Source organism: Dermochelys coriacea, chromosome 14 (genome assembly GCF_009764565.3).
Source record: "Dermochelys coriacea isolate rDerCor1 chromosome 14, rDerCor1.pri.v4, whole genome shotgun sequence".
NCBI classification, from domain to species: Eukaryota; Metazoa; Chordata; order Testudines; family Dermochelyidae; genus Dermochelys; species Dermochelys coriacea.
In genome coordinates, this window is record NC_050081.1 from 39,060,226 (window position 1) to 39,076,733 (window position 16,508).

Below are 16,508 nucleotides of genomic sequence, written 5' to 3' on the forward strand. Positions count from 1 at the left end.
AGGGGTGGGGGGTCCATGCCCGGGAGCTCTGTGAGGGGGATGTGGGGGGGTGTCAAGGGCTGGGGGTTCTGTGGGGGGATCCAATCCCTGGGGAAAGGCCAGGAGGCGTCGAGGTGGGGATCTTCTCCCAGGGTCCATGAGTCAGCCCCCCCTGATCCCGGCCCCCCTAGGCTGACGGCGTTCGTGGTGAAGGTCCTAGTGCTCAGCCGGCAGTACCAGGCCGTGGACAATGCCGGGATCCGAGAGTCAGTCACGTGGCTGCTGGGAAACCAACAGACTGATGGCTCCTTCCACGACCCACAGCCCGTCATCCACCGGGACATGCAGGTGATGTTGCACGTGCCCCCCAACGCCCTTGCACGCTCATTGCTGCCTGCACACTGCCCTCACACAGTTGCCTTGCACAAACACATTTGCACATTCACACACATCACTGCCTCACACTCACATTCACACCCAGGGCCTTGCACATCTGATCCCCAATTTTGCATGCTCACTTTCATCTGCACCATCATCCTCACACCCTGCTGCTGTGCACACTTGCCATTGCCTTGCACATTTGTGTGCACTCTTGCATAGTCATTCCACATCACACGCTCACACTTGTTACACGCTCACCTACATATGTTGCACAACTGCCTTCACACACTCACTCAGATGTTGTACATTCACCCATGCTACTACATGCACTATGCCCCTTGCACACTAGCAGGTGATTGCACAACTGACCTCTCAGACTTGCCACTGAGTCCAATTAGAACTTAGATCTTACCCAAAATACACGCGTCTAGCCAATTCTTATTAACTAAACAAAAATTTATTAAAAAGGAAAAGAGAGCGAGTGTCGGTTAAAAGATCGATATCCAGACAGACTTGAGTTCAGTTCTTGAGGTCCAGATACTGAGCAGAGCTGACCTTGTAGAGGCCAAAGTCCTTTGAGAAACAGTCCACAGGTTACGGTCCAATGTCCATGTTCGCGGTGACTCCAGTCAGTGACTGGGGATCTCCATCCTTGTGGCTCAGGGGTTCCCCCTCTTGAACCCCAAAGCAGATCAGAGATGAGAGGATCGTGTCCCAGGGTCTTTATACATTTCCAGCAGCCTTTTGGCCTGAGAAAACAACAGGCTCAACTCTCCTCCCAAACATCCCGGCCATTAGCCCGGGGTAATTTATCCATGAAACCGTTCAGAGCCAGGTCGCCTCAACTCCCCAGAGCCAGAGCCAATCACCCTGGTTCCCTCCAGTGTCTCCCCAAATACGAATCCCCCTTTTTTGATCTTTGGATCAAACCACGGCCAGAGACGACCTCGTTTGCTGACGTCACAAGCCCCAGCACGCAGCCCCTCTTCCCTCCCAAGGGGACCGCATTTCGCACCTGGGTTCGGCCCCATCTCTTCCGAACCCATCTCTACAGTCCGGGCCTGGCTCCGCTCGGCCGGGGAGCTCATGAACCCTCTCTGGCCCTGCACCCGTCAGTGACAGACGATCGTACACTCACAATGTCACACACTCACTGTCACGTTGCAATCTCATCCATGCACACTCACTGCCCTGGTGTGCAACATCCAGAGTGCTCTTTTTGCACACACGGGTTAGACCCTGGGCTCGGGGCCCTGCTGGAGTCATACCAACACACAGCCCACCATTTGCACAAGTATTTGCACTCCCATTTGCACGCTAACCCAGCAGGTCACACACTCACAGCAGTACCCCAGACTTACGCTCACACCCTGAGCTCCGCCTGCACATCCACACAGCCTTGCTCCACGACCACTTGTGACTCGCATGCTCCGCTCTGAGTGCTCCCCTCCGACCTTGCACGCCCCAACATGCCCCTTGGCTCCCCCCCACCACGCAGTGCTCATGGGCTCAGATTTGCACACTCACGCTTTGTGCACACACTGCTTGCACACACTCCAAGCCTGTTGCCCCTCATGCCATGCACATGTGGATTTGTACGCACACCTCGTGCCCCGACGGGCACCCTCCCAGCGGCATGTTCACTGCCCCGGCACTGAGCTGTGCGCCCCCTCTGGCCAGGCGTGCTCAGATTTGCACCCTCACCAGGAGTGTCTAGACGTGGTCCTCTCCCAGCTCCATGCTCCTACTTGTGCCTGGCACGCTCGCAGCCTGCACTCAGGTTGGCCCACGCCCCTCCCTGCCTGGCACACTCCGGTTTTCACACTTAGATCTGTGCCCTGACTCCTGCACACTCAGCGCACAGCCGTACCTGTGGTTCCCCTCCCCCATCGCCCCCCCAATCCCCAGGGCCCATGGTAGTGGGGGGAGAGGTGATGTCACTAAGACACCAGGCCATGCACATGTGGAACTCACTGCTACCAACATCCTTTGGTGCCCGCAGGGCATCCCTCGTACGTTCACCTCGCACGCTCATCCCCATTCTCTCACCCCCCAGGGTGGCGTTGGGGGGCACCAGGGGGGCATCTCGCTCACGGCGTTTGTGGTGGTGGCCCTGAAGCAGGCACTGGGGGTGTACGAGGGGCAAGAAGCCGACCCAGAGCTGAAGACAGAGAAGGAGGAGCAGCGGGCACGCGTGGTACGGGGGTCTGGGGGGGAGCCAGGGGGAGCACATGGGTGGAGATGGGGGGCAGGCTGGGGGGTTATGAGGGAAATGGGGAAGTGGGGGGGACTCAGGGGGCTGGGGGGGGTCTGTCTGATTGTTGATCTCCCCCCCCCGCAGAAAAGCAGCCTGTCCCGGGCCACACGGTACCTGTCGGCAGCGCCGGAGCAGGGGCTGGCCCCTTACCCAGCCGCCATCACGGCCTACGCCCTGTCCCTGGCCTCCGACGACGGGGCGGCCATCGAGGCTGCGGACCAGCGGCTCCGGGCGCTCGCCCTGCAGGACACGGGTGCGTCCTGCTGGCTGCAGCCTATGCCCCCCCCTGTGCCCCCCAGCCCCCCGCTGCATCCTGTTTCTCCCCAGCCCCCCTGCTTCAGCCTCTGCCCCCCCAGCCACCCTGCTGCAGCCTGTGCCCCCTCCCTGCCTCCCAAACTGGAGGAAGCCCCTTTACTCTGCCCTTGGGGGGATCTGAGTGAGCCCCATAGAAACCCTTCCTCTGCACCTCCAGAATGTGTCACAGCGACACCATCCCCCCAGTGGCGGCGGGTGGTACTGCAGCCCCCCAGCTCCCCCCAGCGGCGGCGGGCGATACTGCAGCCCCCCAGCGGCGGCGGGCGATACTGCAACCCCCCAGCGGCAGCGGTCGATACTGCAGCCCCCCAGCTCCCCCCTGTGGCGGCGGGCGATACTGCAGCCCCCCAGCTCCCCCCAGCAGCGGCGGGCGGTACTGCAACCCCCAAGGATGGTGTATTCAAGCTGGGTCTCTCTCCCCCCCCAGAGGGGACCATGATGTTTTGGGCAGTGGAGCAGGGTGGGACCACCTCCGCTTCGGCCATCTCAGTCGAGGCCACGGCCTACGGGCTTCTGCATTTCGTGCTGCGCAATGACCTCTCAAGCGCCAAGAAGGTCGCCCGGTGGCTGATGGAGCAGAGGAACTATGGTGGCGGCTTCAAATCCACTCAGGTCCTGGCCAGGACTCCTGGGTTTTATCCCAGCTCTGGGAGGGGAGTGGGGTCTGGTGGGTTAGAGCGGGGGGTGGATGGGTCTGGGAGCCAGGACGCCTGGGTTCTCTCCTTGGCTCTGGGAGGGGAGGGGGGCTGGTGGGTTAGAGCAGGGGGAGGCTGGGAGCCAGGACTCCTGGGTCCCATGGCCGGCTGTTTGCAGGACACGGTGGTGGCACTGGATGCCCTCTCCCAGTACTGGATCAACACCTACACCCCGGAAGGGAACACACTGGATTTAACTTTCTCCAGCCCAGGCAAATCAGGCACCAAGAAAGTCACCCTGGACCAATCCCAGAACCACATCCAGGAAGAACTGCAGGTGAATGAACCCAGATGCCCCCCGTCCCGAGCCAGCCAGTCCCTGCCCTGGGGCCAGAGGGGAGCTGGTGCCCCCTTGAGGGGACAGGCCCCGTGCCCCATTCCCTGCCCCCCTGAGCCAGCCAGTCCCCACCCCATTCCATGTCCCCTGATTTCTCCCAGCCCATGGGCTGAGAGGTGGTTTAATAACTCCCCAGTGTTGCCCCTGTTTTTACCATTTTATTTGACCCCCCCATTTTTTCCCCTCAGTTCTCCTTGGGCGACAACCTCCGAGTGAAGGTGGAAGGGAAAGGAAAGGGGACCCTGACTGTGAGTAACACAGGCCTGGGGGCGGGGTCAGGGCACCTGGTTCTCTGCCTGGCTCAGGGAGGGCAGTGGGGTCTGGTGGATTAGAGCGGGGGGGGGGGGCTGGGAGCCAGGACTCCTGGGTTCTCTCTCAGCTCTGGGAGGGGGGTGGGGCCTAGTGGTTAGAGCAGGGGGGCTGGGAGCCAGGACTCCTGGGTTCTCTCCCTTGCTCTGGGAGGGGAGTGGGGGCGGGTGGTTAGAGTGGGTGGGGGAGGGGCTGGAAGCCCGGACTCCTGGGTTCTCTCCCTGGCTCTGGGAGGGGAGTGGGGGTGGGTGGTTAGAGCGGGTGGGGGAGGGGCTGGAAGCCCGGACTCCTGGGTTCTCTCCCTGGCTCTGGGAGGGGAGTGGGGGTGGGTGGTTAGAGCGGGTGGGGGAGGGGCTGGAAGCCCGGACTCCTGGGTTCTCCTGGCTGCCTGCCTTTGCCCAGGTGCTGAAGCTGTACAACGTGCTGGAGCTGCACAATGGCTCCTGCCAGAGCCTGGGGCTGGAGGTGACGGTCAGCGGGGACGTGCGCTTCGAGGGTGAGTCCCCACCAGCGCGGGACGGGTTTACGGGGCGCCCGAGGCTCCGCCCCTCCAGCCATGGCCTGCTCCTTAGGCCTTTTAATTTCCCCATTGGCGTGGAGGGGCGGAGCTTCCCGTGCTGCAGCGAGGCCCCGCCTCCTCCGTGACATCATAGCGTTTAGGCCACGCTTTTTAAAGGGCCGGCCCCCCATTTCCTGGGCTGATGCTGTGGTTTGTGCCCCGCAGTGGACGAGGAGGATGACTACGACTACGACTACGGGGGGGAGGCCCCCGCAGCCGAGGCCCCGCTTCACCCCATCCACTGGTTCGACGCCCGGCGCCGGCGCCGCAGGGAGGCAGCCGACCCCAGCAAGCGTGACAAGGACGTGGCCTATTCCGTCTGCATCTGGTGCGCCAATTCTGCTGGGGGGCGGGACTTCCTTTTGTCCATGTGCTATGGGGGCAGGACTTCCTGTCTTAGCTTCATTCTAAGGGGTGGGACTTCCTGTTGTCCATGTGCTATGAGGGGCAGGACTTCCTGTCTTAGCTTCATTCTAAGGGGTCATATCTTAACTCTTATGGGGCGGGACTGATGTATCCATGTGGGGGCAGGACTTTTTGCCTTAACCTCCTTTCCGTTTGTGGCGGAACTTCCTGTATGTCCATGTGCTATAAGGGTGGAACTTCCTGCAATATCACACTGACACGGAGGGTGGGACTTCCTGGTGTACCCCCATTCTTACGGTGTCCCCTCCCCCGCAGGAAGCAGCCGGGCTCCCGTCTCTCTGGCATGGCTATTGCCGACATCACCCTGCTGAGCGGCTTCCAGCCCCACATGGACGACCTCGACAAGGTTGGGGGCCCCTGATCCCCCCACTCCCCCATCCATCCCCCCACCTTGGCCTCCCTCCCTCCCTTCCTCCTCTCACCTGCCTGATGCCACCTTCAGACACTCATGCACCATCTCCCCCCATAGGGGCGCCCTACCCCTCTCCCTAGAGGAGGCCGTGTCTCAGTGGGGTGGGGGGGAGAGGGGCTGTGAGTGGCTGTGTAGGGGGAGGGGATGTGGGGCTGTGTGTCTGGGTGGGGGAGGGGCTGTGGGGGGGAGGGGCTGGGTGTCTGTGTGGGGGCAGGGCTGGGAGGGGTTTCTGGGGGGCCGTGTCAGACGTGTGTAATCCCCTCGCCCCCCCCAGCTGAAGGACCTGGCCGATCGCTACATCAGCCACTACGAAGTCCAGGGACAGAGACTCCTGCTCTACTTCGAGACGGTGAGAGGGGGCAGGGAGGGGTATGGGGGGCTGAACGGTGATGGGGGACAGGAGGAAGGGGCCCCCTAGGGGGCTGTGGTTGCAGTGAGGGGGGCTGTGGGGCTGAACGGTGATGGGGACAGGAGGGAGGGGCCCCCTAGGGGGCTGTGGTTGCAGTGAGGGGGGCTGTGGGGCTGAACGGTGATGGGGACAGGAGGGAGGGGCCCCCTAGGGGGCTGTGGTTGCAGTGGGGGGGGCTGGGGGGCTGAGCGGTGATGGGGGACAGGAGGGAGGGGCCCCTGGGTTGCTGTGGTTGCAGTGGGGGGGTTGGGGGGCTGAACGGTGATGGGGGACAGGAGGAAGGGGCCCCCTAGGGGGCTGTGGTTGCAGTGAGGGGGGCTGTGGGGCTGAACGGTGATGGGGACAGGAGGGAGGGGCCCCCTAGGGGGCTGTGGTTGCAGTGGGGGGGGGCTGGGGGGCTGAGCGGTGATGGGGGACAGGAGGGAGGGGCCCCTGGGGTGCTGTGGTTGCAGTGGGGGGGTTGGGGGGGCTGAGTGGTGATGGGGGGCAGGAGGGAGGGGCCCCCTGGGGTATGTGGTTGCAGTGGGGGGGGTGGGGGGTTGAGTGGTGTTGAGGGAAAGGAGGGAGGGGCCCCCTGGGGTATGTGGTTGCAGTGGGGGGGTGGGGGGTTGAGTGGTGTTGGGGGACAGGAGGGAGGGGCCCCCTGGGGTATGTGGTTGCAGTGGGGGGGTGGGGGGTTGAGTGGTGTTGAGGGAAAGGAGGGAGGGGCCCCCTGGGGTATGTGGTTGCAGTGGGGGGTGGGGGGTTGAGTGGTGTTGGGGGACAGGAGGGAGGGGCCCCCTGGGGTATGTGGTTGCAGTGGGGGGGTGGGGGGCTGAGTGGTGTTGAGGGAAAGGAGGGAGGGGCCCCCTGGGGTATGTGGTTGCAGTGGGGGGGGTGGGAGGCTGAGTGGTGTTGGGGGACAGGAGGGAGGGGCCCCCTGGGGTATGTGGTTGCAGTGGGGGGGTGGGGGGCTGAGTGGTGTTGGGGGACAGGAGGGAGGGGCCCCCTGGGGTATGTGGTTGCAGTGGGGGGTGGGGGGCTGAGTGGTGTTGGGGGACAGGAGGGAGGGGCCCCCTGGGGTATGTGGTTGCAGTGGGGGGGGTGGGGGGCTGAGTGGTGTTGGGGGACAGGAGGGAGGGGCCCCCTGGGGTATGTGGTTGCAGTGGGGGGGTGGGGGGCTGAGTGGTGTTGAGGGAAAGGAGGGAGGGGCCCCCTGGGGTTCTGTGGTTGTAGTGGGGAGGGTTGGGGGGCTGAGCAGTGATGGGGGACAGGAGGGAGGGGCCCCCTGGGGTGCTGTCGTTGCAGTGGGGGGGTTGAGGGGGAGAGGGTCTCTCCCGGTGTCTGACCCCCATCCCGCCCCCCCAGGTCCCCCAGGAGCGGGACTGTGTGGGGTTCCGGGCAGTCCAGACAGTGCCCGTGGGCCTGCTCCAGCCGGCCAGCGCCAGCCTCTATGACTTCTACGAGCCAGGTGGGGAGATGGGGGGGTTTGTGTGAGGGTAGGGGGAGGAGTTGGGGGTCAGGATGGGGGGTAGGGAGTGGGGGGCAGGAGGGGTCACATGGGATACATGGGAGTGGAGTGGGGAAGGGGGCACATGCGGGGTAGTGGGGCTCCAGCCCCCCCCACTGGCCCCTCACCCCCCACCTCTCCCCCCAGGCCAGCAGTGCAGCATCTTCTACACGGCCCCGGCCTGGAGCAGGTTCGTCTCCGCCCTCTGCTCCCAGGAGGTCTGCCAGTGCGCCGAAGGTGAGACCCCGCCCGACCCCTGGGAGGGAACCCAGGCATCCGGGCTCCCCGCCCCCCTGCTCTACCCACTGGACCCCACTCCTCTCCCCGAGGCGTCCTGACCCATCTCCCCCGCAGGCGCCTGCCCACAGCTGAGGCGGACCCTGAAGGACCAGGTGACGGAGGCCAGTCGGACGGAGTTCGCCTGCTACAGCCCCCGGGTGCAGTATGGTACGGCCCCCACAGCCCTGCCCCACGGCCCCCCATAGCCCCACGGACCTCCCACAGCCCTGCCCCATCGCCCCCCACAACTTCACAACCCATGGCCCCCTGCAACCCCACAGCCCCCCAAACCCCATGGCCCCCCACAACTTCACACCCCACGGCCTCCTGCAACCCCACAACCCTAGCCCATGGCCCCCCAAACCCCACAATCCTGCCCCACAGCCCCCCAAACCCTATGGCCCCCCACAACTTCACACCCCACGGCCCCCTGCAACCCCACAACCCTAATCCATAGCCCCCCAAACCCCATACCCCTGCCCCATGGCCTCCCACTGCCCTCCACCCCCCCGCAACCCCACAGCCCTGTCCCAGATCTCCCAGGCCATGGCCCCCCACAACTTCACCCCTCCACCCCACAGTCCCATCCAAGATCTCCCACCCCACACTCCCCCACAACTTCCCAGCCCCTGCAGGGAACATGCAGGTTGGTCCGCAGCATAGAAACTCCTCTGTTAGTTTCGAGTGCAGGGAGCAGCAGCGGTGTGGGTCAGCCCCACAGACCTGGCTCGACCCCCAAGTCCCCAGTGGCCCCTCCTTCCCCCCACCTCGGTGTCAGCCCGGCCTCCTACCCTGGCCTTTGGCCAAGCTCCGACTTTTGGGAAAGTCTGGGGTTGACTGCCCCCAGCCCATAGGAAACCCCCGTTCCCCCACCCTGTGAAACATGAAGCACGTGAGGAAACTGAGGCACACACCATGTTCATGCAAAATACTATGAAAAATTCCCACTTGGTCTCAGCCCCCCTCACCCCACAGACCCTGACCCACAGCCCCCCACAACCCTCCGAGCAGCCTCAGGGTGCAGTACAGGATTGGGGAGGGGCTCTGTGACCCCTCCCCACGCTGACCCCCACCCCTTCTCCCAGCGTATGAGGTTCGGGTCCAGCGGCTGGAGGAGCTGAGCGGCTTCCGGGCCTATGAGGCCGAGATCCTGGAGGCCCTGCAGTTCAGTGAGTGGGGTGTGGGGCATGGGAGTGAGCTGGGGGAGGGGGAGTGAGCTGAGAGGAGGGGGGATTGTGGGGGGAAGGTAGGGGGGATGAGCTGGGGGGATGGGGGAGTGAGTTGGGGGAGGGGGAATTGTGGAGGGAGGGGGAGTGAGATAGGGGAGGGGGATTGTGGGGGGAAGGGTGGGGGAGGGGTTGGGGTGCACCGGGGAAGAAGGGAGCGGGGCGACCCCTCATCTAACCTCCCCATTCCCCCCCAGCGGAGGATGTGGGGCTGAAAGCTGGGCAGAACCGCTTGTTCCTGGTCCGGGGCTCCTGCCGGATCCGGCTGGTGCCGGGCAAACGCTACCTGCTGATGGGGCAGGACGGGGAGACCCGGGACCCCCAGGGCCGGTGAGTGCGGGGGTGGAGGGCATGAGCAGGAACGGGGGGGGACGTATCTGAGGCAGAGGGTGCGGGAGGGTGGGGGGCAGAGAGGGCTCCATGGGGGGCAGTGGGGCGGGGGGCAGCAGAGGGGTGGGGTTGTCCAGGCCTCTGCTGAGCCCCACTGCCCCCCCAGCCACCGGTACCTGCTGGACGCGGCCACCTGGATCGAGGAGCTGCCCGACCCGAAGCAGTGTCTGGCCACGGCCAAGCGGAACTGGTGCGCCCAGCTCCGGGCCTTCGCCGAGGGGTACGGGCAGCACGGCTGCAAGGTGTGAGCGCCCGCTCGGGACCACCCCCGGGACCGCCCCCGCCGGCCTGGAACCGCCCCTGGACCTCCCCCGCCGGCCTGGAACCGACCCCGGACCGCCCCCCCGCCGGCCTGGAACCGCCCCCGGACCTCCCCTGCTGGCCTGGAAACGCCCCCGCCGGCCTGGAACCGCCCCCAGACCGCCCCCCGCCAGCCTGGAACCGCCCCCGGACCGCCCCCCGCTGGCCTGGAACCGCCCCGTCCGCCTGGAACCGCCCCCAGACCACCCCCACCGGCCTGGAACCACCCCCACTGGCCTGGAACCGCCCCCAGGACCGCCCCCACCCACCTGGAACCGCCCCCCGGACCGACCCTGCTGGCCTGGAACCGCCCCCGGAACCGCCCCCAGAACTGCCCCCGCTGGCCTGGAACCGCCACGGGACCACTCCACCCGCCTGGAACCACCCCAGAACCAACCCCCGCCCACCTGGAACTGCCCCCAACCCAGATCTGAACCGCCCCACTCCTGGAATGACCCCCAGGTTAGAGCTGCGCCCCCAGCCTGCCTGGAACTGCCCCCAACCAGATTAGCATTCCTGGAGCTGATTGGAATAAAACATGTTTCCCCCGACTGCTGCATCAGCTCCATTGGGGGGTGAACCCAGTACCCTCTGCCCTGTCCCCCATCACTGCCAGTACCCCCTGTTCCCCCCACCCCCCCAGCGCCCGTTTCCCTCACCCCTTCCTCACCCCCCTGTCGCCCAGTGCCCCTTGCTGCCCCCACCCCCTGGAGCCCTCTATTTCCCCCACCTGCTGTTGCCTCAGCCCCCCTGCTCCTCCCTCTGCCCCCCCAATTGACTCCCATTCAGTGTCTGGCTCCCTGTTTATTCCGGGGGGGATTGAGGAGGTTGGGGCGAGCGCCCCTGCCCAGTCCCTGAGCATCACTTTGGGGTGGATCCTGCAACAGAGCAGGGGACAGGGGACGTCAGGCACCCCGACACCTGAGTTCAGTAAAGCTCCTTCCCCTCACCCCACCCTGCTCCAGATTTGGGGGGGACTTCCCGGACACCTGGGACCTGGGGACAGTGACATCTCTCCCCTGGACACCTGGGTCTTCTCCACTTCTCCCCCTCCCCTCCCCTCCTCGGATACCTGGGTCCTTTCTGCGGCGGGTGAGCCCCACCCCGACGGCTCCGAGCAGCGAGAGGTTCAGAGCCAGCCAGATGCAGAGAGCTGGGACCCAGCTGTTCGGGGTGGCGACACCTTCAGGTGGGCAGGAGCAGAGACCTGGGGGGGGGCAGGAGAGGTGTCAGCCCCCCAGGAGGTAGGAAAGACCCCCCCATCCAATGGGGCCCCGGATGCCTGGGTTCTATAATAATCAGACTATCAAATAGGAGCCCGAAGCCCAGGCTCTATAAGGCCCTCACCCTTCTGAAGTGCCCCCCCATGGGGGAGGGGAGTGTCCCGGATTTCGCTCACCCTGGACCTGAGACATAAGCAGGGAAACCAGGGTCCATCCAGCCCATTTCATCTTCGGGAGAGACCCCCAGGCCCCGCCCCCCACGGTGAGGTCATTGCTAGGCAGCATTGTGAGGTCATCAGGATGATGTCACTGCAAGCGCCGGCTCCTCGCTCCCGACCCGCAGCCCCCTGCCAGCCGGGCCCTGGGCTCCTCCTCCCCCCTTCCCAATCTCAGGGGGTTTGTGTGTTTGTGGCCCCCGGGCACCTGGGTTCTCTAGAAGCTTGCGCTGTGGGTGGTTGGGGGGTGTTGTGTGTTGTACTGGGGGGTCACTCTGGGGTGTGTTGTGCGGTTGTTGAGCTGTGTGGAGTGTGCTGGGGGGGCGTGTGCATGGGGGGTCGGGGTGCTCTGGCGACAGGGTTGTGTTGGGGGTGGGGACCACAGAGGCTGTCCTGTGTGCGGGGTGTGTGTGTATGTGGGGGGGGGCTATTGTAGCTGTGGGTGCGGGATGTGGTGCCAGGTGCTTGGCATGGCCTGTGTGTCGGGGATGGATAGATGGTGGCAGGTGCCGGGCCGTGGGGTGCAGCACCGTGGGGCCTGGGGGGTGTGTGGGGTGCCGGTCTGTGGTGCCGTGGGGCCTGGGGGGTGTGAGGTGTGTGGGGTGCCGGGTTGCGGTGCCGTGGGGCCTGGGGGGTGTGAGGTGTGTGGGGTGCCGGGCTGCGGCGCCGTGGGGCCTGGGGATGTGAGGTGTGTGGGGTGCCGGGCTGCGGCGCTGTGGGGCCTGAGGGGTGCCCAGTGGGGGCGTGGAGCGGATCCTGGCTCTGGTGCGTGGGCCCTGCCCAGCTCCATGTGACCCAAAGGGAAAGTGAAAGGATCCAGCAAAGCCGACGGAGTCACAGGAAGACGTGGGGCAAGCAGGGCCCGGCCTCCCAGTGACCCCCAGCCCCAGCCCCCACATGGACAGAGACAAGCACCCCCCGGAGCCACACGGGGGCTTCGCCTTCGAGAACTGCCTGAGGTGAGACACCCCCTCCCCTTGCAGAGACAGACACTCCCCCCACCCCCACCCTGGACACCTGGGTCCCTCCTCAGACCCCCCCCCCGTCGTGCCCCCGCATCCACACAGGGCTCGACCCCCAGAGCCTCAACCAGCAACACCCTGAGATTGGAGAACAAAAGTGAAACACAAAATCTGCCCCCTGCCCCCCAGCTCTGCCGGTGCCCCTCACTCCCACCCCGCAGCCCCCTGCCAGCCCAGCCCTGCCCCCCCAGCTCTACCGGTGCCCCTCACTCCCACCCCGCAGCCCCCTGCCAGCCCAGCCCTGCCCCCCCAGCTCTACCAGTGCCCCTCACTCCCACCCCGCAGCCCCCTGCTGTCCCGGCCCTGCCCCCCAAGTTGGTTGTGGTGGAATGATGCCCACGGGGAAGGGCCGATGGGAGTGGAGGATGGGCTGGGATTACCCTGAGGGGTGCACGTGCCTGCCACAGGATGGGTCACACCTGGGGCCGGCACCCCCCTGGCGGGGAAAGGCCCCATGTCCCATCTGCCCCCCCCGCAACGGTGCCTGCTTACCCCACCCAGGAATGCAGCTTTGGCGAAGGCTGGGGGCCCCCAGGGTTTCCTGCCCCCCAAGGCCAGGAAAACAGGAACGACCATCGCTGGCCTCATCTACAAGGTGATGGGATGGGGGGGCGGGGGCTGGGAGTGGGGGGGATCTGTGCCGGGGCAGAGGGTTGCGGGGCAGGGATGGGGGCCGGTTTGGGTACATGTCATGAGCTGGGGCTGCATGATGGTGGCAGGAGAGGTTGGGGCCACGGAGCTGGGGGCGTGTGCAAAGGGGAGGTGCGGGGCTGGGGGGGGGTCTATGCAAGGGCAGGGTGTGGGGCTGGGGCAGGTGAGGGACTGTGTTGGGGGGGTCAGGTATTTGATATTGGGGGTCTGTCCCAGGTGGGGGTGTGGGGCTGGAAGCCTGTCCCAAGGGGAGGTTTGGAGCTGGGGGCAGTTGTGAGTCTGGCTATGGGTCGCTGACCTGCCCCATATCTCCCCACAGGAGGGGATAATTCTCGGGGCCGACACTCGCGCCACTGACGACATGGTTGTAGCTGACAAGAACTGTGAGAAAATCCATTACATCTCACCCAACATCTAGTGAGTGACCCCCGAGTACCCCCCCGTGCCCCTCACTCCCGACCCACAGCCCCCTGCCAGCCTGGCCCTGCCCCCCTCAGCCCTGCCGTGCCCCTCACTCCCAACCCGCGGCCCCCTGCCAGCCTGGCCCTGCCCCCCAAGCTCTGCCGGTGCCCGACTCCTGACCCACAGCCCCCTGCCAGCCCGGCCCTGCCCCCCCCAGCTCTGCCGGTGCCCCTGACTCCCGACCCGCTGCCCTGTCTCTCTCCCCCCAGTTGCTGTGGGGCGGGGGTGGCAGCTGATGCCAAGGTGACGACCCAGCTGCTTTCGTCCAACATGGAGCTGCATTCGCTGGCCACCGGCCGGCCACCCCGGGTTGCCACCGCCTGCCGCTTCCTCAAGCAGATGCTGTTCCGGTGAGGGGCGGGGCACCGCGGCGTGACATCAGCGCATGGGGCGGGGCGTTGCAGCGTGACATCACAGCGTGACATCAGCACGAGGCAGGGCATTGCGGTGTTACATCACAGCGTGACATCAGCACATGGGGCGGGGCATTGCGGTGTGACATCACAGTGTGACATCAGCGCATGGGGCGGGGCATTGCGGCGTGACATCACAGTCTGACATAATCGCATGGGGCGGGGCATTGCTGTGTGACCTCAGCCCATGGGGCGGGGCATCGTGGCGTGACATCACAGCCTGGGGTGGGGCATTGTGGTGTAACTCAGCAAGGGCTAGGGACAGTGTGGCTGTGACCTCACAGGCTCAGGTGTGATGTCACTGGGGTGGGGGTGATGTCACAGGTTCTGACCCTGTCCCCTCCCCACCCCAGGTACCAGGGTCACATCGGGGCGTCGCTGATTCTGGGGGGTGTCGACTCCACCAGGCCCCACCTGTACAGTGTCCACCCCCACGGCTCCACCAGCAAACTGCCCTTCACCTCCATGGGTGAGTGGGGGGGCTGCGGGGGGTGGGATGGCCTCTTTGGAGCGAGGGGCAGGTGTCTGTGGGGGAGGACCAGGGGAGGCGCTGCGTTGTGTGGGTTGGGGCAGCGGAGGGGCTGCGGGTGTCTACAGGAGAGTCTGTGGGGCTGGCTCTGACCCCTCTCCCTCCCCCCGCCCAGGCTCTGGGGCTGCAGCGGCCATTGCAGTTCTTGAGGATCGGTTCAAACCAGACATGGAGGTGAGGGGGGCCTCAGGGATCCAGGTGTCCGGGTGGGGTGGGTGTGGGGCAGGGCCAGGACTCAGGCATCTGGGCAGAGGATGTGGTGGTGGGTGGGGGCAGGGCCAGGACCCAGACAGAGGATGTGGGGGTGGGGACCCAGGCGTCCGGGCGGGGTGCGTGGGGGTGGGACAAGGACCCAGGAGTCCAGGCAAGGTGTGTGGGAGTGGATCGAGGACCCAGGTGTCTGGAAGGGTGTGTGGGGGCAGGGCAAGGACCCAGGTGTCCGGATGGGGTGTGTGGGGGCAGGGCAAAGACCCAGACGTCCGGACGGGGTGTGTGGGGCAAGGCTCCTGGCAGGGAGCCAGGCGTCCGGGGCGGCGGGCTCACCCCTCTCTCCCCCCAGCTGGTGGAGGCCCAGGAGCTCCTGGCCGACGCCATCACGGCCGGGGTGCTGAGTGACCTGGGCTCGGGGAGCAACGTGGATCTGTGTGTCATCACCCAGGGGGGGGCCCAGACCCTGCGCCCCTTCCGCACCCCCATCCCCCGTGGGCAGAGGTGAGAACCCTTGTCATCACCAAGGGGGGGACGGGGGGGACCCGGGAGGCCGGGGGCCGGGGAGGGGTTGGGGGCAGACGGGGCGGGGACCCGGGAGGCCGGGGGGGGGGGGGTTGGGGGCAGGCGGGGCGGGGACCCGGGAGGCCGGGAGGGGGGTTGGGGGCAGGCGGGGCGGGGACCCGGGAGGCCGGGGGGGCAGAGGGGGGGAGTTGGGGGGCTGGTGCGGGGGCCGGGCCGGGCGATGGCTGACTCGCCCCCCCCCCCGCAGGCAGGGCCGGTACCGGTACCGGGCCGGCACCTCGGCGGTGCTGAGCGAAGCCGTCGCCCCCCTGCGGCTCCAGCTGCTGGACGAGACGGTGACCGCGATGGACGTCGACTGAGCGCGGCCGGCGCGGGGGGGCCCCGAGGACCCGCCCCCCCAGGCACGGAACCTCCCGCCCCCCCCCAATAAAGCCGCTGAGCTCGGCGGGTCTCTGGGCTCTGATTGGACCCCGTGGGGCGGGACGGGGACCCGGGAGGCCGGGGGGGGGTTGGGGGCAGGCGGGGCGGGGACCCGGGAGGGGGGTTGGGGGCAGACGGGGCGGGGACCCGGGAGGCCGGGGGCGGGGTTGGGGGCAGGCGGGGCGGGGACCCGGGAGGCCGGGAGGGCAGAGGCGGGGTTGCGGGCAGCCGGGGCGGGGACCCGGGAGGCCGGGAGGGGGTTGGGGGCAGACGGGGCGGGGACCCGGGAGGCCGGGAGGGGGGTTGGGGGCAGGCGGGGCGGGGACCCGGGAGGCCGGGGGCGGGGTTGGGGGCAGACGGGGCGGGGACCCGGGAGGGGGGTTGGGGGCAGGCGGGGCGGGGACCCGGGAGGCCGGGGGGGGGCAGAGGCGGGGTTGGGGGCAGACGGGGCGGGGCGGGGACCCGGGAGGCCGGGAGGGGGGTTGGGGGCAGGCGGGGCGGGGACCCGGGAGGGGGGTTGGGGGCAGACGGGGCGGGGACCCGGGAGGCCGGGGGCGGGGTTGGGGGCAGACGGGGCGGGGACCCGGGAGGCCGGGTGGGGGGGTGGGGGCAGGCGGGGCGGGGACCCGGGAGGCCGGGGGGGCAGAGGGGGGGAGTTGGGGGGCTGGTGCGGGGGCCGGGCCGGGGGCTGGCTGACTCGCCCCCCCCCCGCAGGCAGGGCCGGTACCGGTACCGGGCCGGCACCTCGGCGGTGCTGAGCGAAGCCGTCGCCCCCCTGCGGCTCCAGCTGCTGGACGAGACGGTGACCGCGATGGACGTCGACTGAGCGCGGCCGGCGCGGGGGGGCCCCGAGGACCCGCCCCCCCAGGCACGGAACCTCCCGCCCCCCCCCAATAAAGCCGCTGAGCTCGGCGGGTCTCTGGGCTCTGATTGGACCCCGTGGGGCGGGACGGGGACCCGGGAGGCCGGGGGGGGGTTGGGGGCAGGCGGGGGGGGGACCCGGGAGGGGGGTTGGGGGCAGACGGGGCGGGGACCCGGGAGGCCGGGGACGGGGTTGGGGGCAGGCGGGGCGGGGACC

General features: G+C 67.2%; 2 protein-coding genes across 2 annotated transcripts in view; both read left to right on the top strand.

The window, feature by feature from the left end:
- LOC119842678 (complement C4-like) overlaps window positions 1–9,833 on the top strand; it is a 24,775-nt gene extending 14,942 nt beyond the window's left edge. Inside the window, exons 26-41 of the mRNA XM_038371071.2 lie at window positions 171–327; window positions 2,417–2,557; window positions 2,702–2,870; window positions 3,360–3,544; window positions 3,746–3,904; window positions 4,153–4,212; window positions 4,676–4,769; window positions 4,998–5,160; window positions 5,514–5,604; window positions 5,945–6,019; window positions 7,427–7,529; window positions 7,716–7,805; window positions 7,923–8,015; window positions 8,933–9,016; window positions 9,271–9,403; window positions 9,570–9,833. Coding sequence (XP_038226999.1) covers window positions 171–327; window positions 2,417–2,557; window positions 2,702–2,870; window positions 3,360–3,544; window positions 3,746–3,904; window positions 4,153–4,212; window positions 4,676–4,769; window positions 4,998–5,160; window positions 5,514–5,604; window positions 5,945–6,019; window positions 7,427–7,529; window positions 7,716–7,805; window positions 7,923–8,015; window positions 8,933–9,016; window positions 9,271–9,403; window positions 9,570–9,711 — 1,939 coding nt within the window. The 3' untranslated portion in view covers window positions 9,712–9,833. The remainder of the gene's footprint in view (window positions 1–170; window positions 328–2,416; window positions 2,558–2,701; window positions 2,871–3,359; window positions 3,545–3,745; window positions 3,905–4,152; window positions 4,213–4,675; window positions 4,770–4,997; window positions 5,161–5,513; window positions 5,605–5,944; window positions 6,020–7,426; window positions 7,530–7,715; window positions 7,806–7,922; window positions 8,016–8,932; window positions 9,017–9,270; window positions 9,404–9,569) is intronic.
- LOC119842596 (proteasome subunit beta type-7-like) lies at window positions 5,135–15,437 on the top strand. The gene is made up of 9 exons (XM_038370968.2): window positions 5,135–5,149; window positions 12,015–12,160; window positions 12,725–12,818; window positions 13,194–13,291; window positions 13,546–13,686; window positions 14,103–14,218; window positions 14,394–14,452; window positions 14,838–14,989; window positions 15,258–15,437. Exons 2-9 carry the CDS (start codon window positions 12,099–12,101, stop codon window positions 15,367–15,369), a joined length of 834 nt encoding a protein of 277 aa, XP_038226896.1. The 5' UTR covers window positions 5,135–5,149; window positions 12,015–12,098; the 3' UTR covers window positions 15,370–15,437.
- Window positions 15,438–16,508: the final 1,071 nt, after the last annotated feature.